Source organism: Macrobrachium nipponense, chromosome 7 (assembly GCF_015104395.2).
Source record: "Macrobrachium nipponense isolate FS-2020 chromosome 7, ASM1510439v2, whole genome shotgun sequence".
NCBI lineage: Eukaryota > Metazoa > Arthropoda > Malacostraca > Decapoda > Palaemonidae > Macrobrachium > Macrobrachium nipponense.
In genome coordinates this window covers 19,868,514-19,892,403 of record NC_061109.1, presented here as the reverse complement: position 1 = coordinate 19,892,403, position 23,890 = coordinate 19,868,514, and the positions used below count along the sequence as shown (strand labels likewise).

At 42.7% G+C, this 23,890-nt stretch overlaps 2 protein-coding genes across 7 annotated transcripts in view; both read left to right on the top strand.

Annotated features, from left to right (window-relative positions):
• Positions 1-223: 223 nt before the first annotated feature.
• On the top strand, positions 224-9,460 carry LOC135217393 (uncharacterized; the record flags this gene model as incomplete). The annotated part of the gene is given in 2 exon segments (XM_064253235.1): positions 224-351; positions 8,366-9,460. Coding segments are annotated over 2 exon segments (356 nt in total), but the record flags the coding sequence as incomplete, so codon positions are not given.
• Positions 9,461-14,001: 4,541 nt separating this feature from the next.
• LOC135217071 (folliculin-like) overlaps positions 14,002-23,890 on the top strand; it is a 52,063-nt gene continuing 42,174 nt past the window's right edge. Inside the window, exons 1-2 of one of the 6 annotated variants that reach the window (XM_064252750.1) lie at positions 14,002-14,154; positions 16,076-16,261. In XM_064252750.1, the coding sequence (XP_064108820.1) occupies positions 14,152-14,154; positions 16,076-16,261 (189 nt within the window). In that variant the 5' untranslated portion in view covers positions 14,002-14,151. The other 5 variants (XM_064252749.1, XM_064252755.1, XM_064252751.1 and 2 more) reach the window with 5 other exon arrangements.

Sequence of the window (23,890 nt, the reverse complement as noted above, 5' to 3'; positions counted from 1 at the left end):
GATCACCTGACCTACCTGTAGCGTGTGCCGCGAGTTGAATTTTGAATTTCTGTCGTGACGTCAGAGACCTAAGCTAAGTATATACCTGCCAGGTAAGTATGTACAAAACTTTATGTATACTAACCAATATCATATTTCTTATTTCCAAAAACAAGCCATGCTGTTATGAGAAATTTAAAGATAGCATTATATTGATATATTTTATAATTTCATGTTTTTACAGAAAGTATTGAAGACCTGGAAATTCGTCATGAAGCAACACTCATTGTAGTTACAAAAAAACGCAAGGAATATCCCTCCCGTATTGCTAACTATCTTGGGAAAAAGCGAAGGCTTCAGAAAAATGCTGTAGTAAGTAGAATGTTTGATTGTCCTATAGGATCCATGAGCTCTTCATTTCTGTCTACTATATCATCAAGACATGCATATGCTGTTGCATTGATAAACCCCTTGTTTAATTAGTACATATATCACTTGCTGCAAGATGATTAGTCGAGTATTCCTCTATAAAGGTGTTTGCCATCTATACTCGTCATCAGATTTAATTAAAAATTAAGTGTGATATTAACAACACAAATAGTACTTGTGCTTTTAGTTTATGTTCTGTTTCCTCATCACTATTCACTCATGGGACTTTACAGATGGAACAATATTTCTCATTTCCCTCTGGATAGTAGTGATAGAAAATTTTGTATCACTGCTTTAGTATTATTTAAATACAAAGAGTGAGGCTGTACAGAATTTAGTGTAATGCAGTTACCCCCTGTCATCTCATCTCATTATCTTGTGGAGTGTAATTTGAAGTAACCATCCTGGTTGGACATAAGCTTGGTTTGCTTTGTTATTAAAAACTGCAGTTGATTAGGCAGTTTTATTTTTGTTTTTGTACATGAACTTTCCTGTCAGATATATACTTAGCTATAGTCTCCGACGCTCCCGACAGAATTTCAAATCTCGCGGCACACGCGACAGGTAGGTCAGGTGGTCTACCCTTCCCGCCGCTGAGAGGCGGGTGTATGAACCAATCCCGTTTTCTAATCAGATTTTTTCTGTCGCTTGGCATACGCTTTTTGTGGACTGTTTAGATTTTGCTTTGGATTTCTCTTTGAATATGTCTGATTTGGATTCTGTTGTTAAAACTCCTGCTATGTTTAGAGTGTGTTCAGTGGATGTTTGTAAGGTGAGGTTACCGAAAGCTTCGGTGGACCCTCACACTGTATGTATGAGGTGTAGGGGGAATGATTGTGCTTTTGATGACCCATGTAAGGAATGTGAGGGTTTGAATGAAGATGAGTGGAAGTCTCTTTCTTCCTACTTGAGGAAGTTGGAGAGAGAGAGGGTGCGTAAGGCTTCATCTAGAAGCTCGAGTAGGTCTTGCATTAGCGAGCTAGATTTAGAACCTAACCCTCTCGTAGAAGCAGATCCTTCTTGCCCTGTTTCAGCCCCTGCTCCCTGCGTCGAACCCGAGGATACGTCTTCGGAGGTGGCTGCGATGAAAGCCACGATCCGCAGCATGGAGCTCAAGATCCGCTCCTTGGAGAAAGGTAAGAGTGAAAGTGGAAGTGATTTGTGCAGTGGCCCCAGTGTTGTGGAGGGGGCGTCTGACTGGCTCCATAGCGCTTCCAGGCCTAGACCTCTTCCAGACTCCCAGACCCAGTGGAGGAGGAAAGTCGACAACCGCAGGAAGGTTAGGGAGAACCCCCACCGGTCAGGCCTCCCTTCGGCAGATCCTGATGTGCGTTCCCAGGCTGCCTCGGACCGTATCAATAAGGACATTCTTCACCAGTGCTTCTCCTCATCTGCCTCGCCATCGCCGAAGCATGGAGGGAGCTCCCCGGAAGCTTCGCGCCCCTTGAAGAGAGCCTGGAAGGCGCCCTGCAGCTCCCTGGCTTCCAGTCCAGAAGTCTTTCCAGAGGAGCCTTCGCTGGAATGTGAAGCAGGCACCCAGATCTCCTTGACTGCTTCTTCCCTCCCTCGTGTGCCTTCGCTCGTTCTTTCTCCGGAAGAGGAGGGCCTGAGAAGTCCCCTTCTCGTATTCTCTGCTGGGTTTCGGCCAGGCGCAGATCTCGGCCCTCGCTGACTCCCTGGCCGGTAGTTCTCGTCGGAGGAAGGACGTTTCTCTTCCCATCAAGAAGTCCAGGCGCCCGTCTCTCGACTTACGCTCTCCTCTACGTAGGCGCTCTTCTCCGGATGTTGCGACTTCTCCCGAGCGAGGGGTTTCTCGCGAGAAGCGCCCCTCTCCTGGCTGGCTCCCCTCCTCGTCCAGGCGCCAGGCTGCTGACAGGCGCTCTTCGGTTGACGTTCGCTCTCCTCTGGAAAAGTGCCAATCCCCTTGCAGATGCTCTTCTCCAGTCGGCGCTCATCCCCGAGTGGCGCCATCTCTTGGGACAGGCGCCAGTCTCCTAGCAGGCTCTCCTCTCCCAGCAGGCACTCTTCTCCTGGCAGGCGCCAAGAGCCTCGCAGACGCCACTCTCCTGGTAGACGCTCTTCTCCTGGCAGCTGCTCTCCTCTTGACAGGCGCCAAGAGCCTTGCAAGCGCCTCTCTCCTAGTAGGCGCTCTTCACCTGGTAGCCGCTCTCCTCTTGACAGGCGCCAAGAGCCTCGCAAGTGCTTCTCTCCTAGTAGGTGCTCTTCGCCTGGCAGCCGCTCTCCTCGTGACAGGCGCCAAGAGCCTCGCAGGCGCTACTCCCCTAGTAGGCGCTCTTCTCCGGGAAGCCGCTCGCCTCTTGACAAGACCCAAGAGCCTCGTGGGCGCCCTCGTCATGGAAGACGGTCTTCTATTGATAGGCGCTCTCCTTTGTCCAAGTTTTCGTCGACTTCTAAGCGCGAGTCTTCTCCCAGACTCCTCGTATCCAGCAGGCGCTCGTATGCTACTGCTTGTCGCTCTCTTGATGTTTTTGCCACTCCTGACAGGCGATAGGCTTCTCGTAGGCGCCCCTCTCCTAGTAGGCGCCCTTCTCCTGACAGGACTGCCTCTTCTGCTAAGGACCCTCCTCGTTCTTCGATGGAAGAGGACCAGGAAGGCTCGGACGATGAATCTGCCAAGACTGCCTCGGTTTCGGCCTACAAGAAGCTAACCGCCTTGCTTCTCCAAGAGTTCGGAGATTCCCTCAGCCCTGCCGCTCCTCCGTCTCCGCATTCGCTTTTTTCAACCTCCAAGACTACGAAGGGTTCCTCGTGCGTCAGAATGCCTACTTTGTCAATGAAGAAGGCCCTGAGGGGATTTGGCTCGTGGCTTCTTTCCAAGGAAGAAGCAGGGAAGACAGTTTTTTCCTTCCCCCCATCTAAGCTGACGGGACGTACGGGGTTCTGGTATGAAATGGGAGAACCCTTGAGCCTGGGTCTTCCTTCCTCAGCCGATTCAGACTTCTCTTCTTTGGTGGACGCCACCAGACGATCAGCCCTTAATTCCGCCAAGACATCATGGGCTATGAAAGAGCTCGATCACCTTTTGAAGGGGATGTTCCGAGTTCTCGAGGTGTTCAACTTTCTGGATTGGTCCTTGGGAGTCTTGGCCAGAAAGACTCAGATGCCGGACGCCCTTTCTCCAGAAGACCTCCACTGTGTTTTGTCCTGCTTGGATAAGTCCATGAGAGATGGCGCCAGCGAGATTGCGTCATTGTTCGGTGCAGGAGTAGTCAAGAAAAGGGCGGTGTACTGCTCCTTCTTGACAAAATCGGTTTCTCACACCCAGAGGTCTTCGTTGTTATACTCGCAGCTCTCTTCTCAGCTCTTCCCCAAGAAGATTGTTCAGGACATCTCGAGCTCTCTCGGCCAAGGCAACACAGGACCTGCTCGCACAGTCGACGAGGAAACCTCGACCGGCCTTCTCTGCTAAGGCCAAGAAGGAGAAACCCTCAGTGCAGGAGCCCTTTCGAGGGGGTCCATCTTCCAGATCTTCTTCTTTTAGAGGGCGAAGACCCGGCAGGAGAGGTAAAACCTTCTCTAAGTCTATCAAGACCCCGAAGTAGCAAGCAAGTCCTCCAGACGACAGTAGGGGCCAGACTCCGAAGTTTTGCAGATGTCTGGGCCCAGAGAGGGGCGGACACCTGGTCCCTCTCAGTAGTCCAAAAGGGATATGTCATTCCTTTCTCTTCAAGACCTCCCTTAACGACAACCCCAAGGGAGTTGACGGCCAAGTACAAGGATCCCATCATGAACCAAGCCCTTGTTCTAGCAGTAGACCAGATGCTGGAAAAAGAGGCTATAGAACTAGTTTCAGACCTTCACTCGGCAGGCTTCTACAACCGCCTCTTCTTAGTTCCAAAGTCTTCAGGGGGATGGAGACCGGTTCTGGATGTAAGTGCCCTGAACTTCTTTGTGGAGAAGAGGAAGTTCTCAATGGAAACCACGTCATTGGTGTTGGCTGCTCTTCGTCCAGGGGACTGGATGGTGTCCCTGGATCTGCAGGACGCTTACTTCCAGGTGCCGATCCATCCTTCCTCGAGGAAGTATCTAAGGTTCATGATGCTAGGGAAGGTTTACCAGTTCAGGGCCTTGTGCTTTGGCCTCTCGACAGCCCCTCAGGTTTTCACGGGGCTCATGAAGAACGTCGCGCAGTGGCTTCATTTGGAAGGAGTGAGGATATCCCTTTATCTGGACGATTGGCTAATAAGAGCCAGATCAAGGAAACGTTGTCTGGAGGACCTTCAAAAGACGATGGATTTGGCAATTTTGCCAGGACTCTTGATCAACTTCCAGAAATCCCAGCTCATCCCCAGTCAGGAATGTGTTTATCTGGGGATTCGGATGGATTCTCGGGGTTTTCAGGCATATCCGTCCCCGGAAAGGATAGCCCGAGGCTCCGAGAAAATTGCAACTTTTCTAGGGAAAGATGCATGCACAGCGAGGGAGTGGATGAGTTTGTTGGGGACGCTCTCCTCGCTGGAGCAGTTCGTTTCTCTATGAAGGTTACACCTGAGACCTCTTCAGTTCTTTCTAAATCAAAATTGGAATCGTCGTTCCCAGGATTTGACGTTCTCCCTCGTTGTAACTCGGGAGATCAAAGAGAAGCTCTTGTGGTGGGCAGATCCCAGCAGATTTGTCGAAGGTCTGTCACTGCAAACCCTGAACCCCATCCTAGTGTTGTTCTCCGACGCGTCGGAGACAGGTTGGGGGGCGACTGGGAACGAAGGAAGTGTCAGGCACCTGGGAGGGAGAACAGGTGGCCTGGCACATCAACAAGAAAGAATTGATGGCTATTTGGCTGGCGTTGAAAGCCTTCAAGTCTCATGTCTGAGGCGCCGTTGTTCAGGTCAACTCGGACAACACCACAGCTCTGGCATACATCAGGAAACAGGGGGGGACGCACTCCTTCTCCCTGTACGAAACAGCGAGAGATCTTTTGCTGTGGGCCGAGGTAAGGAGTGTCAGGCTCCTCACCAGATTCGTACAGGGGGAAAGGAATGTAAGGGCAGACCTCCTAAGCAGAAAAGATCAGGTCCTCCCGACGGAATGGACTCTTCATCAAGATGTTTGCCAGAGCCTGTGGAAACTGTGGGGCAGGCCCCATCTAGACCTCTTCGCCACCTCCAGGAACGCGAGACTAGACCTGTATTGCTCTCCAATATCAGATCCGAGGGCAATAGCAGTGGATGCCCTTCTGCTGGATTGGAAGGGTCTAGATATGTACGCTTTTCCTCCCTTCAAGATCCTGGGAGAGACCCTAAAGAAGTTCGCCGCTTCGGATTCAGCAAGAATGACTCTGATTGCTCCGTTCTGGCCTGCCCAAGACTGGTTGGTTCACAGAGGTACTGGAATGGATGGTGGACCTTCCAAGATCCCTTCCACCAAGGAAGGATTTGCTCAGACAACCCCACTTCAACAGCTATCACAAAAACCTCCCCGCTCTCAGTCTGACTGGCTTCAGACTGTCCAAAGTCTCGTCAGAGCGAAGGGATTTTTGTCTAAAGTTGCAAAAGCTATTGCCAGAGCAAGGAGATCTTCCACCTTGCGAGTATACCAGTCGAAGTGGGATGTCTTTCGTCGATGGTGCAGGAATCAGAAAGTTTCCTCTTCCAGTACCTCTGTGACCCAGATTGCTGACTTCATTCTTTTCCTCAGTCTCGACAATCAAGGGATAACGGAGTATACTAGCCGCAGTGTTCAGGCACAGAGGCCTGAACATTTCCGATAACAAGGACCTTCATGATCTGATCAGGTCTTTCGAGACCATGAAGAAAGGGTCCTCGAGAACACCCAGTTGGAATCTCGACATGGTTCTTCAATTTTTGAGGTTGCAAGATTTGAACCTCCTCATTCAGCTTCCTTTAGGGACCTAACTAAGAAGTCCCTTTTCCTCATGGCTTTGGCATCCGCTAAGAGGATGAGTGAACTTCAAGCCATAGAAGGAAGGGTAGGCTTCAAAGATCAGTCCGTGGTTTGTTCCTTCCTTCCCTCATTCTTAGCTAAGAATGAAAATCCTTTGAATCCATGGCCCAGGAGTTTTGAGGTACAAGGTTTATCTGCTCTCGTAGGGGAAGAGGCAGAGAGGGCTCTTTGCCCTGTTAGAAGCCTTAAGTATTATCTAAGAAGGAAGAAACAACTTAAGGGCAATACGGACAACCTCTGGTGTTCTGTGAGGGACCCCAATAGGCCCTTGTCTAAGAATGCTCTGGCATTCTTTTTGAGAAGCCTAGTTAAGGAACCTCACGTAGCATGTGACGAGGACCAGTTCAAACTCCTTAAGGTTAAGGCCCATGAAGTGAGGGCCATTGCCACTTCTCTAGCCTTCAACAAGAACATGTCGGTACAAAACCTTATGAAGGCGACATTTTGGAGATGTAACTCGGTCTTCGCAAGCCACTACTTGAGAGACGTCAGGATCACGTATGATAAGTGCTTCGCCTTAGGACCCTACGTATCTGCGGATTCGGTGCTGGGGCAGGGAACTGAAACGTATCCTTGTTAGTTTAGCTAATTTTTATCATATTTGGTTTGTGTTTTTATGGTTGAATGAAAGAGGATGCGGGTAGGCATCTCTTTCGTGTCTTAGATCTAACACGGGTTAGATTGGTTAGGTGGTCTGGATTGTTTTGGCTCCTTGTGATAGTAGTGGACAGGTTCTGTCATGTAAGCAGGCGAACTCCTTTGACAAGATCCTACTTGGATTCTGCCATGTAACTGGATCAGAAATCCCTTTGGTAGATCCGAAGAGTCTTTCAGCAACAGGTCACGCCCTCGCTGTAGCTCTTCAGGCAATGCAGACTCATAGACAGTATCCATGAAGTCTTCTGCCTAACCAGGTAAGAACCAAGGTTTTTATATCCTACAACATGTGTTGTTTCCCTTTTCTATGTTGTTTAGCTGTCTCTTACCCTCCACCAAGGGTGCCTATCAGCTAAGTATATATCTGACAGGAAAGTTCATGTACAAAAATGATATTATGATACAATAAAGTTTTGTACATACTTACCTGGCAGATATATACGATTAATGGCCCGCCCAGCCTCCCCTCAGGAGACAGGTGGAAGAGAAAATCTGATTAGAAAACGGGATTGGTTCATACACCCGCCTCCCAGCGGTGGAAAGGGTAGACCACTTGACCTACCTGTCGCGTGTGCAGCAAGATTTGAAATTCTGTCGGGAACGTCGGAGACTATAGCTAAGTATCTATCTATCTATCTGCCAGGTAAGTATGTACAAAACTTTATTGTGTCATAACAATATCATTTTTGTATCTCCTGGGATTTAATGTTGATTGGCCATCTACTCCTTGGCTTGTATTTCTCTTCTACAATATTGTAACTGCTGCCATTTAGTTATTTTTGTTAACTATGAACCATATTTTCTTTGTACTTTAATGGAAACCCTGGAACCCATGTCAAATGTATTTGGTTATTGATGATAAAAAAAGATAAAAGTGTTGGAAGTATTTCATTTTTTCCAAGGTAACCTGAGACAATGATGATATGTACTCTATCAGGATGATGGAAGGTAAATGAACAAGAAGCAGTGTGTTGAAATACTCAAATGGGAAATGTAATGTTGTATAACTTTTTTTAGGTGACTCAACTTGCAAACTAAGTTTTTTTTTTTTTTTTTTTTTTTTTTTTTTTTGTTTTTTTTTTTTTTTTTTTTTTTTTTTTTTTTTTTTTTTTTGAAGAACCTGTTTGGGCCAGCCTGGAGGAGTTGAGAATGTTTTAATTGCTCTGGTTGAACAACCCAATAGCAATACTGGTATAAAGCCAAAAGACTTTAGTACCACAGACAGCTTACATCATTAGGTCATTAATAATTCCCTCTGATCTATTTTTAAGTCAGTGTCAGCTGGTAAAGCATTTACAAAATTATTACTCATTTTCCTTAATACTACTGAAACCATTTAAGAAACTACTTAATAGTAATCTTCATATTTTTCCCCCAGCAAATAATGAAGGTTGAGCTTCCTCTCAGGACACCTTTGGAAGTTGAAGAACCCAACTACACAGTTGCTGACCTTTCATTTAAGAATTCACAAAGTGTTCTCTCTGAAAGCTTGCAACATCTTCAGCCTTGTATCCAGCGCCTCAACAATCTTGCTGATGCTGTTAGCACTCTTCAGATGATTCATGATGATCCTGCAGAGAAGATATGTTCTGCAAAATCCTTGTGATTAGGTTAGACAGAATCTGTAAGGCTTTACCAAGTACTATATTATGGTGTGAGAGAAAATTAGTTTATTTTTACTTTAAGTAGCTCACTGTCATAGTTGTTCATGAATTTGGGATTAGATTTCGGATGTGGATTACAATGTTAGAGTAAATTTGGTGTGAATGTAACTAGGTTTTTGGTTTAGGATACAGTGATTTGAACCTCTGGTCTTCCGTACTTCGATAACATTCCTAATTGATGAGTAACTTGAGCACAGGAGACTTTTTCTTTTATACATGCATTAACATACACAATATAAATGTCTAGCTGATGTGTAGCTAACAACAATTATTCAGTGAGATACCCAAGTGGTAGTTTTGTATTTACATCACAGAAACAGTTAACATTAAGCAATTTACAAAAGTAAAAATAACTAAAATATCTCTAGAAAATATACAAGTAACTCGCTGCCACTTTTGTTCTAGAGTTTGGGATTAGATTTTGGGTGTGGATTATGATGTTAGAGTAATTTTGTTGTAAATGTAACTTTAGGTTTTTGGTTTAGGATAAAGGGATTTGAACTTCTGGTCTTTCTTACTTTGTTTACATTTCTAAGTGATGAGTCATTTGAGCAGAAGAGATGATAACGATATGTTAAAAAATCAATGCTTAGAAATTCGATTCAGAACTTGGAGTCTAGTTTTGAAAAGCAGTGGTTCACAGTTAGGTATGAAAAACTGAGTTAATATTTTTAGCAATTATTTTAATTTTTCATCTGCAGACTTTCTTTGGATCCCATTGTCTCTAAGAACCTAACTTTGATATTCATGTATCGATATCTTTCTGGAAGTGTTGAAATGTGCATTGTAATATAAATTAAAGTATTTTATTAATGTCTTTTAATTTCAAAACTTTTGTTTGTGGAATATGGAAAAGGGTAGATTACAATTATGATGTACTTTTTAAAGGACCCTAAGATGTTCTTGAATCTAACTAGTGTATGTCAGCTATGTGTTCCATGCTAAAGTTTGTGGAGGACTTTTGGAGATTAACTCAAGGTTTCTTTCATCAAGAAAATTTTTTTTACATTTTTCATTTCCCTGTTATTACTCCCTTCTTGAAATTACTTGAGATTACAGAATTTCCTTGCTTTTCTTCATTGATTAATTTCCTAAGATTATCAGGGTAGTCAGACTTTTGTGTTTGACATCCATATACTATTTTTCCAACACCTCCCATTAGCAAACCTAAACTTAATGGTGTCTTAAGAGTAAATTTTCTGACATATTTAGCACATGCTGCCAAACTTTGGACCCGGTAGCTGATAACTGATCAAGTTATTCCAACAATGTAGCTTGATGAATTTGGTCAAACTGGTGACAGAAATTCTTTTATCTCAGCTCTTGCTTGTGCATTATCATTGTAGTTTACTTTGCAACTTTTACTGTAAACATATATGAAAGATACAGGTATTTGACACTTGGTACATTTGGTGGCAGGGTGCAAAATGATTCTAAAAAACATGCTCATGTGATGCTGTGCTAGTCCTCTCTAATTTCTTCATTTTCAGTTTCCTTGCCAATCATACTTTTATTCAATTTTCAAGTAACAGTTTTTGCAAAGTAATAACAGGAAGCTGTGTTGGAATGGCTTTGCAATACCAGCATTTATGAATGCCACAGAAATAATGGTACTTGTCAAAATATAAATAAATGAGTTACAGAAATCAGATAAGTTTATAGTGCAATACTTGAAGCACAAATGTATACAGCTTGCTGGGTATTAAGAACTGAAATTTGGACTTATCCAGTCACTTGAAAGATATCATGAGCAAGTTTACTTTATCTCAAGCATTTACTCAACAATAAAGGAATATCCTCTATGAGATTAACCTTGACCAGTACAGCCTCAGAGGTCTGGAAAAACTAAGCCCTATTAATAATAATAATAATAGTACAGAAATGCTACATCCTTTTGGATAATAACTTAAGAATGCTTGTTTTTTTTTTTTTTTTTTTTTTTTTTTTTAAATAAGTTTAAAGAGAAAAAAATTCACACAAAGGAACATGAGAAACAAATTAACAAGAAGTCAACCCTCAATATATTTAAGAAACTGAAGAAAACAATAAGAACAGACAATATATAGTAACCATGCTCGCCTAGTGCCGTCAATGCAGATTATGTGGTGCAATGTAGGCATTACTTATGGTTTGCTGCAACCTCCTTTCATTCCTTTTACTGTACCTCCATTCATATTCTCTTTCTTCTGTCTTACGGTCCACCATCTGGTAACAATTGATTCATAGTGCACGGCAAGGTTTCCCCCTTTACATTTTCAAACCTTTTCAGTGTTAATTTCTGTTTAAGCACAGAATGGCTTTAGTTTCCCCAGAGCTTGGCATGTATGCCAAGTCAATATCTCAATCAGATACATTATGAGTGCCTCAGTGGCGTGGTCTGTATGGTCTTGGTCTCTTGGACTCCCAAGAGAAGTTCACTCTCGACATGGTTCGGAAGTCATGTGAAACCTTGGTTCAAGGACTGAATGACCACTGGTTCCATGCAACGTAAAAACACCATACAAACAAACATATATTATGAAACAAATGAAAATTCGGAGGTTTTTTTACTTTATTTTCTCGCTTACAAATATTATGATAAAATTTAGTTTCATGCACCAGCAATATTAGTATATATTATCAAAGTATGTAATGCATGTAAACTACAAGCGAGAGAGCTGTTCCAAAGGCTAACGCCCATCGCTATTACTACTATGCGAACCGAGTTACCCAATGTAAAGTAAGGCAAACATTCAGAAATGAAACAAAAGAAATAAAATATTTGAAAGTCACAGAAGAGTCTACCAGGAAATACCTTGAATATATAGAGTATAAAGTAAGCCAACAAGACAGAAAAGGAGATCTAACCCAGTTTGAAGAAACACTGAGTGAAGCAAAACCAAATAACCTAGAAAAGATAATCAAAAGAAGGTTAAAGACAGGAAAGCAAGAAGAAATAGAACCAGTATGGGTCACCAAAGAAATAAAGAAAGAAATAAGCCAAAGAAGGATATATAACAAATTTAAAAGGAAAGCCACAAGAATAGAAGAAAAAAGATACTATGAAGAAGCATATCTTATATAAAAACAAAAATTACAGATAATAATAAAGAAAGCATATGAAGAAAAGATTAGAAATGAGATAATGAATGATAAAAACAGACACAGGAAAATCTGGGAATATATAGACATGCTGAGAGGAAAGACCACATCAGAAAAAGAATGGATAAGAATATTCGATGAAAATAAGCAAGAGATGAAGGACGAAACCCTAGGGAAAGAGCTGGTAAAATTCTGGGAAACAATATACCAAAAAGAAGAAAACAAAATAGGAGAGATATGGAATGAAAGCAAGAAAGAACAGTACAAACATGAAATGGAAGAAATAGTGAAAAGATTAGGACAGCAGATGAAATGTCATATATCTTTAAGGGAACATATGCATTGAGTGTATGACCCAACAGAGACAGAGATTAGACCCATGGAAGAAATCAACATAACAGAAGATGTAAAAAATCAACTTGAGAAAATGAAGACAAATAAAGCACCAGGGCCAGATGGAATGAAGCCAGTACTGTTCAAATTACTCTTACAAAGTAATAACCTTCAAAAAGAATTGGCAGAATGTTTAAATAACATACTGAAGGGCAGGAAAACGCAGAAAAGCTGGTTTAAATAAAAAACAACACTTACGCCCAAAAAACAAAACCCCACAGTCAAAGATCTAAGGCCAATTGCTCTAACAAATGCATCATATAAAATCTTCATGGATCCTGAGAACCAAAATAGAGAGCATATTAGAAGGAAAGGAAAAATGAATGAATTGCAATCAGGCTTTACCACACAAAGGGAGAGGAATCGATAATTTATATATCTTACAATACTGCATACAAGAAACGTACAGAAGAAAGGACCCATTATTTGTAGTATCAATAGACTTACAAAAAGCATTTGACTCAGTTAATAGGAAAAAGCTCATTGAGGTCATGATGAAATATAGGCTACATGCAGAATTAATAAATGCAGTTTCGCAAAGATAATATAAAATGATGTAACAAGCCTATGCCTTAACAATACAGAACAAAAAGAACTAAATGTAACTAATGGAATAAGACAGGGATGCAATGGCTCAACCATATTCTTTCTATTAATACGTATCTGATAATAGAAAAATTAGAAAATACAACAGAAGGTTTAGAAATGAAGTAATAAGGATAGTGGCACTATTATATGCAGACGACGGAGTAATACTAGGGCACACACTAGAAGAAATAAAAAAATCAATAAAAACCCTAATGAAAATCGCAAGTGAATGTGGCCTAAACATAAACAAGGACAAGAGTAACATACTAATATACAACGACAGGTACAGTATCGATGATGTGGAGAATATGGAGCACATAGAAGGAATAAAAAGGTAAGTTAAGAATATTAAATACCTAGGAGTAACAATCAACAACATGAAAGACTGCTTCAGAGAACAGATAAAAAGGGCCCAAATTAAAGCAAAGCAGATGGCAAATATGGCTAATGCAGTCATCAATAAAAGCTGTAGCAGAGTAAAAATAGGAAAATTGTACTGGAAAGGACTAACGATGCCTTCATTCATGTATGCGATGGAAGTCATGAAACTTGACAGGAAAACAATAAATGAATTTCAGAAGATAGACAATAAAGTATATAGAGCAATTTTGAAAGCGCCAAGTTACACAGCAAGTTGTGCGTTAAGATCTGAAATAGGTGCCTCTTCCTACCAATCTAGAGATATCAAGAATAAACTATTCTATCTGAAACATACACTGAAGAATGGTGGAAATAGACTCCTATATGAGATAACAATGGATCAGTATGAAAAAAAAAAAAAAACTGGATAATGCAAGTAAAAGAGTATATGAAAGAACTAAACATAAACTTAAGTAGTAAAATTGAAGCAGTTAAAGACAAACAGTTAAGAGAAATAATAAACAATTGGGACAGAAAAGCATGGCAGAAAGAAATGAATGACAAGTCAACATTAAGAATCTACAGAAAATATAAAGAAAACATAAGAGAAGAAATCTGGTATGATAACACTGAAAAAACAATGCTGATCAGTGGGGCCAGACTAGGTATACTAGGATTAAATGATAGAAATAGGATAAAAGGCAAAGATACAAAATGTTTATACTGTGGGGAACAAAATGAAAATTTAGAGCATTTCTTACTTTACTGTCCAGCATACAATGAAATTAGAAATAGATATAGCTTTATGCAGCAACCATATCAAGAAAATAAAGAGGAATTAGTAGCAAATATACTCTTATTGGTAGTACTAATGAGGGAGGAAGTGGAGAATAGGAAAGATTTTATAAAAGAAATGTGGTATTTCAGAGAGAAGAAGCTCAAGAAAACACAAACAAAGGAGGAATAAAAGAAGCAAGGGAGCCGTTTCAAAGACACATTCCACCTACTACTACTACTACTACTACTGTCAACAAACTCTGCTGATGATTACCATCTCGGTGACAGAAATAGATTGTTAATGGTGAAAAATAATTTGCGTAATTTAAACATTTTCTTCGGTGCAGTACAAATAGGGGAAAACAAATAATCAAAGGACAAACTATATCGTAGTGAAAATGAATTAAGCTAACCTAAAATTACGATAAGAGTAGGTAGGTACTAGCTAGGTAGGCACTACTAGTAGGTACTAGGTATAGGATATTTTTGTTACGAATGACGTCATTCCTTGTCAGTAGGTCGCGTGACAGGATGCTGGACTTTCGTTAGAAGTTAAAGTGAAAAGGAACGATTGTCGGTTGCTTCTGCTAGGTTCCATGAATTGAAAAGGTAGGTTTAGGTAGGCTATGGGCTTTTTATTTCTTTTACTAGGTTAAGGGGTACCTAGGAAGCAGTCCAAGGGGTCACGAATGATTTTGGGGGTTCAGGGGAGACGAACTCCCTCACCCCACTGGCCAGGTTAGGAGACGGCATCCAAGGTTAGATCGTATTCCCTTTGGAATGCTTACTAGGCAGCGTTAACAGGTACCTAGCCTATCATCAAACACCATACCCTAACTTGGCAAGGGGTGGCTTCTTCCCCCCACCCCCTCCCCCAATTAATAAGTGAGCCCTATTCAGCATTGCAATATGAGTTTAAAAATATATTTTCCTATTTTTTAATGTATTTTCTTATTTTTTTATTTTTTAGTATGTCCTTTGAATTTTTCTGGTGTAGGATAATCTAGTACATACTAGGGTAAAAAACTGCATGGTACAGGGGTGGACCTTGTACGATCAATGTGTACAACCCCAAAAAAAGTACATTATAACGCGTCCTGACATCAGAGATGGGCATCAGACGCGACTTGTTGTTGGTGAGAAACGGAGCTAAAGACCTCTACTCCGGTGTCAGGACGCGTTATAATGTACTTTTCTTGGGATTGTACACATTGACCGTACATGGTCCACCCCTGTACCATGCGGTTTTTTACCCTAGTAGTAGTCTAGCTACCTATTTTTGTAGGTTGGCCTAATGGCTTAAATAATTTGATATACTATTGGATTTAAAAACTACCTTGAAAATACTTTTACGAAGATCTCACATGCTTATTTTAGTTCGTATGACACTTTCATACCTAGGTACCTATATCTCATTATGTTGATGAAACTTCAATCTTTTTTTAATGGTATACCTGAAGATGTAATTGTGTTGTTGTTTCACCAATTAAATATCGAGTGAAAAAGGGTGGTCTTCTCAAGTGAAATGGCCTCAGTTTACCCTAAATCAAATATGTTTAATTTTGGTAGCTTAAGTGAACAGTATTCAGCCTAATAGAATGTGCTTCTTCTGTAAGGCTAGCATTTGATATTCAGTTTGATTCAGAAATTCTTGTTAACTCATTAGAACATGCCATAGGCTATATATAAAAAAAATAGGACACCATTGGAAATAATGGTTTTTGGATAGGAGAACAAAAATGATACTATTGTACATACCTTTTTTGCAAGCCAGTTCAGCAAAACCTTAAATTTCTCTACTAGTTGGTTTCTTTGTGCTTCATGAATTTCTAACTACATATTAGCCTATTGTAAATTCAAACTACTTGTTTTAGTATTTTCCCCCTGCCCCACATCAACAATTATGTGGCACCCCCGTTGGAATGCACCAGTCAGAAATGCATAAATCAAAATTCTATCAGTGAAAAGTAAATGCATAATTTATGCATTTCATTAGGAATGATCACCAATAGATGTGAATGTAGAGAGGACATTATTTACTGAGTTGCATCCTAACCTAACCTCCCCAAACGTAATCCCAGCTTGGAATTAGTTCTTACCTGTCATGGAGTATGTGATATTGAGTATTAAAATTGTCACATTATGAGCAGATGAATATAGCAATTAGAAAATTTAAGTGAATATCTTGTATTGTTCATATATTCATACTGATTTGAATTTTTCAGTTAACACCAAGCAAACAAACTATGAATGCTATAGTATCTTTTTGCCACTTCTGTGAACTTCATGGCCCCAACGTTGTGTTCTGTACACAGGCCTTTCGAGATCTTCCAGATTTTGATGCCCTAAATAATTTGGATGCTAGTGATATTTTGCACTACCAGTGTATCGGGAACCAAGAACAGCGGAAGGTATGGTTTTTAATCATATACGCTCTTATTTCTTTTTAACTGTTTGTAATAGGAAGATTTTGCTTCATAAAAAGCCTTTCACTAAATAAACGTTTCCAATCTTGTAGTAGCGTAGCGGCTCATGGATCATTCACGGGGTTGCTGTTACTTAATTTCTTTTTTAGATTCCTTCATATTACAGTGTTCCCCCGTATCCACGTTCTCCGGCGGATTCGCGGACTCACACATTCGCGGATTTTTCTTCGGAACCTATCTAAGAAATTATTCGCGGACGGACTCGCCCCATTCGCTGGAATAATTTTTCCGACGAAGCAAAATAATCACTAATTAGTGTATTTTGATGTTTATTTTTTTTCATGACTAAATACATTTTTATGATACAAATGATGTTACTAATTTTCAAATATTAATTTTGATTAATACTGTATTAGTAAGTTTAATAAAGTTTAAATGATATCACATAATAAAAATAATAATTCTCTCTCTCTCTCTCTCTCTCTACTACAAAGATGTATGTTTTTTTGTATGATAAATAAATGATTTACTATTTTCAAATATTAATATTAATTTATACAGCAATAATATCAATTCATTAAAGAAAATACCATAGTGAATTAGTAAGATTTTAGCTTATAAATTTAAAATATTATAGAAGAATGAAGGAAATCCCAGTCAGATTCTTTCTCTAACTCCAGGTACTAAAACTCAGATATACGTATCAAGTTAAGTGACCGGAGGGGGAAGGAGCTGATTTGTTGCTGCCATCAAGTGCTCATGAAATCTTTCCACCCTCTCTCTCTCTCTCTCTCTCTCTCTCTCTCTCTCTCTCTCTCTCTATCTCTCTCTCAATATATGTGAAAGACAAAAAAGAAGGAAAAATATATGAGAAATATAGTAACTCGGAATGTGACTAATAGCGGTAGAATTTGAATCTGAAAAATTAATGAAATAGTAAATATATAGACCTCCTAATACTAAAGAGTTTGACTTAATAATTGAAAAAATTGGATTGATATATGTAGAAATCACAAAGACTGGACTATTCTCCTATCTGGTGACTTCAACTTTTTTTTTTTCCTTTCGTAGAATGGAAAGAACGAATAGGAGATGTGGTTGTACTTATACATATAAAAAAAGAGAGTAAATAGTAGTCAGAAGATAAGAGGCATTTGAAAAGCTATAGATATGCTACTAGAATACAACATTCAACAAATAAATCGCCTGCCAACAAGAAAGGAAAAACTTTAGACCTAGATTTGTGAACGAGATGAATTATGTTAAAGAAATAATAGTTTATAATGCGAGTATTTCAGACCATAATGTCATAGAATTAACAGTTCATTCCAAAGCAAGTGAAAACAGAGATAAGCAAGAAATGAAAAAAGTGGGAAGGATATGGAAAAATACAACTCTACAGTAAAATATAAAATGGTCAGAAATAAATGAAGAATTAAACAAAGATTGGGATAACATTTTCGTAAGCGATGACATAAGGTAAATACGGAGATATTATATAAAAAATATTAGAGAAAATAGTGGATAAAATATATACCGAAGAAAAAAAGTAAACATCATTCATGCATACCAAGAAACAGAAGGATCTTGTTCCAGAAAATCAGAAAGTGGAAAAAAGGTCTTGCAAAAGAAAAAATGCATGGAAAGTTATAGAACTAAAAAAGTAAGATAGAAAATGCAGAACAAAGATTATACAATCAAAAGAAAATGAAAAACGGGACTTGGAAGAAAAAACCCTATTAAATATCAAGCAAAAACCCCAAAACAAATATATCTCATATGCGAAGAAGATGAATAAAAGAAGAATAGAAATAGGCCCTCTGAGAATTGAAGGGAGATTAACAAATGCAAAAAAAGGAAATTTGCAACATACTGGCAGAACGATATAAGAGAGAATTCACCCCTAGAATAGATAATGAAGATAATGATATAGAAGTAAGGGACGAAAATAGTGAATATTTAGCTGACATAGAAATTATGAAGCTGATATTGTGCAGGCAATTAATGAAATTAAAAATGGAGCTGCTGCAGGGACCTGATGGAGTCCCTGCTATTTTGTTAAAGAAAGTAGTTCATTCTATCGAACAAAGCCAGCTTGCAATATTATTAAGACAAGTGTAGATCAGGCAAGATTTATGATGAGCACAAATAGCATATATCAACCCCTACTTTCAAAAGTGGATCAAGACTAGAGGCAAGTAATTATAGGCCTGTGAGTCTAACATCACATATTATGAAAGTGTATGAAAGGGTAATGAAGAAAAATATTATGAAACATTTAATAAAAATAATTTGTTTAATATAGGACAACAACGGTTTACGTACCCGGAAAAAGTACACACCCAACAAATGTTAGTCCACCGTGAGAACATATTCAAAAATATGAAAGCGGAAATGAAACAGATGTGGTTTATCTAGACTTTGCAAAAGCTTTTGACAAAGTAGACCAAATATATTAGCAAAGAAAATTAGAAAACACAATATCGTAGATAAAGTAGGAAGATGGTTAAAAGAATTTTTACACAACAGAAAACAGATAGTTATTGCAAACGATGAGAAATCGGATTAAACCAAGGTAATATCCGGTGTGCCACAAGGTACGGTGTTAGCTGCAATACTGTTTGTTATTATGATTGAAGACATAGACAGTAATGTTAAGGATTCGGTATGTGAGTAGTTTCGCTGATGACACAAGAATAAGTAGAGAAATTACTTGTGATGAAGATAGGAACGCTCTACAAAGAGACCTTAACAAAGTATATGATGGGCAGAGGAAAAATAGGATGGTATTGACTCTGATAAATTTGAATCAATAAATTATGGAGACAGAGAAGGAAAGCTATATGCATATAGGGGACCTAATAATGAGACAATCACAAATAAGGAAGCAGTTAAAAGACCTTGGTGTGATGATGAATAGGAACATGTTATGCAATGATCAAATAGCAATTCTGTTGGCAAAATGTAAAGCAAAAATGGGAATGTTGTTACGGCACTTCAAAACAAGAAAAGCTGAACACATGATTATGCTTTATAAAACATATGTTCGTAGTCCACTTGAATATTGCAATATGATATGGTACCCACACTATCAAAGGATATTGCACAAATAGAGAGTGTACAAAGGTCCTTTACAGCTAGAATAGAAGTTAAGGACCTTGACTACTGGGAAAGACTACAATCCTTAAAATTATATATGTCTAGAAAGGAGAAGAGAACGCTACATGATAATTCAGGCATGGAAACAGATAGAAGGAATAACAGAAAATATCATGGAACTAAAAATATCAGAAAGAGCAAGCAGAGGTAGATTAATAGTGCCAAAACAATACCAGGAAAAGTAAGGAAAGCACACAGGACATTAATCCACCACGCACCAGCATCGATAATGCAGCGTCTATTCAATGCGTTGCCAGCTCATCTGAGGAATATTTCAGGAGTGAGCGTAGATGTGTTTAAGAATAAGCTCGACAAATATCTAACTGCATCCCAGACCATCCAAGATTGGAAGATGCAAAATATACCGGAAGATGTACTAGCAACTCTCTGGATACATTAGAGGTGCCTCACACTGAGGGACCTGGGGCAACCCGAACGAACTGTAAGGTCTGTAAGGTAAGGTAAGGTCTCTCTCTCTCTCTCTCTCTCATTTACTGAGACTTGAGATTTTTTATAGTACTTTTACTATTTGTTTTTAATACTTTCAATAATAATAATAATAATAATAATAATAACTGTAATTACAAAATTCATATTATGTGATAGTATTTTAAAGAATACAATAGTAATCTATCATATCACTTTTAATAAGGTTAACTCTCTCTCTCTCTCTCTCTCTCTCTCTCTCTCTCTCTCTCTCTCTCTCTCTCTCTCTCTTTTGCCACACAAGATAATGTGTCATGTGGTAACTCCCCCTCCCTCTCTTTCGCTGGAAGCATTATAAGTATTTTTTGAGAGAACACGAGAGAGATAAACTCTCTCTCTCTCTCTCTCTCTCTCTCTCTCTCTCTCTCTCTTTTACCGAGATGAAAGAATTTGTTCCGATACGTAATACAAACCATCGGTCCTTTAACAATAGGAAGTAGCTAGCGGCAGCTGGGAGGAACGGTCGTAAGCTTCGAACGAAGGGAGAACGGTAGTTAACTGCTTGTGACCGAATCGTCGCGCGCCGCGCGACTGGGAGGTAACAAATCACTTTTGCTTTCGGCCGTGTGGGAAGAAGACGTGTTCGCCATCGCTCTGCCCGCTTGTCGTTTGCTTCTATTCTTGAGTATTTGGTTTCTATTTCTGTTTATCAGGAGTGTTAGTAAGTACTTATTTCCTTATTCAACTGATTACATGAGTGGATGCAGATGAAATTGAAATTTCCACCCCGCGCCCTCCAGTCGCCCGTAGAGTGTGTCCGGGTGGAGGGGGACGTAATGTGGGGGTTCAGGTCCTTTGTGGAGGTGGACCCCCACGAGGTTTGTACTCGTTTGCCGAGGGCGAGAGTGCTCTCGTAACGAACCATGTAGGGTTTGTATGAATTGGTCCGAGGCGCAGTGGGTGCTGTACGAGGGCAGGAAGGAGAGACTTAGGCCGGCCAAGAAGTCATCGGAAAGTCCAGTGACTCCCTTGGTGACGGACACTTCGTCCTCTTTCCTGCCTCCCGGCCAGCCCCCACGGTTTGCGCCTTGCCTTCCCCCTGCGGGGGGGGGGTAGCGGAGTCCTTTTCCTCCCTCGATCCGTCGAGTGTGGAGGAGGGCGCTCGCTACCCGGACGTACAGTTGTATTCGGGGTCTTCTGTCCGCTCTGGGGGGGGAATTTCGCCCCCCAGGCGCGGGGAAGCCCCTTCTACTAACCCGACTATGCTTCCGCAGGTGTGCCAGCAGCCAAGGACGACTTGGGACAGGTGTGGGAGTCGCTGGGACTGCAGGGAGTGCCCAGCATCCAGGGGTTGCTACAGCGGTTGGCGGGGTCGGCCGTGGTCACGCATGGTGCGGTGACCACCACGACGACCACTTTAACTACCCCCGCGTATGAGATGCCACCACATCTTGTCTATACGCCTCACATAATGTCGGTGACACCCACGGTGGCAGTACAAAAACCAATTGCCGCCGTTCCAAAGAGGACGATGCCACCACCACCTGGATTTTTCCCTCTGCCGACCCCGGACTTCCGCTGCCCCAAAAGTACCCCCCTGGACCTGCCGCCAGTGCCACGGATGTCGGTGACTGTCGACAGGACGCCTGGCTCTCCCTTAGTACCTGCCGTGCCTGCCGTACCTGTGGCCGCTCCCAGCGACTCTTTCTGTTTCCAGGTGCACATTCCCTTTCAGATGCTGTTCCTGCTGTTCCCGACCTGTTCCTGCCGTTCCCAGCTGCTGGTGTGCTGTAACAGTCTCAGGTCCTTCCGGACAGGTGCAGTCGGGCCCTGTTGCTTTGGCAACTGCCCCGGCTCCCTCCTGGATGGAAGACCTGACGTCTGTCCTGCGGAGCCTGGCGAAGAAGAAGAGGAAGAGGAAGAAGGTGTCGTCGTCGTCTTCATCGTCTTCTTCGTCGTCTGCTGCCTCTCCTTCCCCTTCGACTTCTAAGGCCAAACAGCCGAAGAAGAAGAAGGTTGCCTCCTCCCCCTCCCCCCTAAGAGACTCCTTCGGGATCTTCTAAGGGCCCGGCTCGCTCAGGCGAGCTGGGGAGCTCTTCTGTTGTCCTCCTGCCTCCTTCGGGTGCGGGGCCCGTCGCTTCTTCTGCAAAGAAGAAGTCGACGGGGACCAGAGGTGCATCAGCTTCGGCTGGTGCGTCCTCACCTGGTGCTAGTGGTTCTGCCGCTAAACCAGGTTCCGTCTCGGCTGCTTCCCGTTCGCGAGAAGCACCGAGTGGACGCTCTTCTAAAGAGGACCGTCCAGCCAAAGTCTCGACGACCGAGCTCGCTCGCCGTCAAGACAGCGGCACGGAGCAGAAGACTGGCGAGAGTCGTGCACACGACTCTCGCCAGGCCACTGGACGCTCTCGCAGCGACCAGCCGGCTGCTCGGGCTGACGTGACGGTCACTGACCGCCACAGGGTTGAGGCGAGGAAAGGAGTCCCCACGCCGCAGGTACCAGCCACGGCTGGTACCAGCGGTTTGACGCGCCGAGAGGACGCTGGCCGGTCTCGACGCGAAAGGGAGCCTAGCAGGTCACCCGTCCGCCGCTCCCGATGGGACCGGGCGGAGACGGTGACCAGCGGCAGCTCGCCTGACGCTAGAGAGCGGTCTCGACGTTCTCAGCTGAGCCAATCGCCCCAGGCGAGCGGCGACGCTAGGCCTGCTGCTAGACCGTCACCGCGGGTTGACGATCGGCAGCAGCCCTCTACGCACGCTGGTCCTGCCAGCGAGCGTGGGGGGGAGCGTCAGGTCTGCCTCTCCTGTACCTTCAACCTCCTCGGGCTATACCGGGAGGAGCGAGGTACAAGGAGCGATCACGAGAGGTGCGCCGCTCGTGACCCAGCTATGACGCCGTACGGCTCAGGCACGGTCTTAGGACCGACCAGGACGTACGCGCAAGTAGTTGGAGGCGACCGTCAGGGGTCTGTCGCTGTTCCTCCTTCTGAAGGAGGAGTATCGAGGGATATGCTCTTGTTGGAGGGACTGGACGGTCCTACTCCACAGGACGCTGTGACGCCCGAGATACAGAGAACTTCGCAGAGGTCATTAAGCTGATGCGTCTGCATAATGACCTCGCGGAAGGATCGTCGCTACCACCAGCAGAGCCCACGTCCCGGCTCGAGTCATTTTGGGGCGGGGTCCCAAGAGGGAGCCCATAATGACGGTGGGGTTTGCCACGATCAGAGCTTGCGGACTCAGTCCTGGATCAGGTGGAGAATCTCGTCTCAGGACGGGAGGACTCGCTGAAATCCGGACGGTCCTCTAAGCTGCTTTCCTCCTCCTCCTCTACAGCGGCAGAGAGGCGTTTTTACGTGCTCAATGCAAGACCCGATACTGCCGAAACAGGTTAACCCGGAGTTAGCGAGGCTGACTCCAGGTGTGTCCCTGCAGCAGCTCCTGTCGGAGAAACCTATGGTTCTCGCAGCAGGAGGCACTTGCCCTGGAATCTACCGCTATGGCAGCATTCCAGGCAGTTTCCTGGTGGATTTGTGGTCCCTCAACAATATCCAAGGTGGCGGCCGGCTCCGGGAGTTCTGCTCTCGAAGACGACGCTTCCTTCAGGAGACTGTGCCAGTCTGGAGGAAGAGCTATCTCTTACCTCGCCATCAGACTGCTAACTGTGGCCAACTTGGTTCTTCGGCGAAGGGAGGGCGCAGTCCTTACCCGAGTGACCAGGGGGCTGGGCGTTGAGGCGGCACTCGGCTAAGAAATGGACCTCTGAGGAGTTCCCCAGCTCTCTTTCCTGGAGAGATGGTGGACGCTGCGGTGGAACGGCGGCGCACTGACGAGAGTGACCGCTTAGTCCACCAGGCAGTCTCGAAGGTTTCTGGGCAACCTCGAGTAACTGCGGCCAAACAAAGAGCTTGGCTTAGCGCTTCCACGGCGGCGAAGACGGTTGCACCGTCCAACCGCCCCGTGTGAAGACTCCAGTTGTTTCGACTTCTGCGAGAGGAGGCCGTAACCGACCCTCCTCCCAGCCCTCCTTTC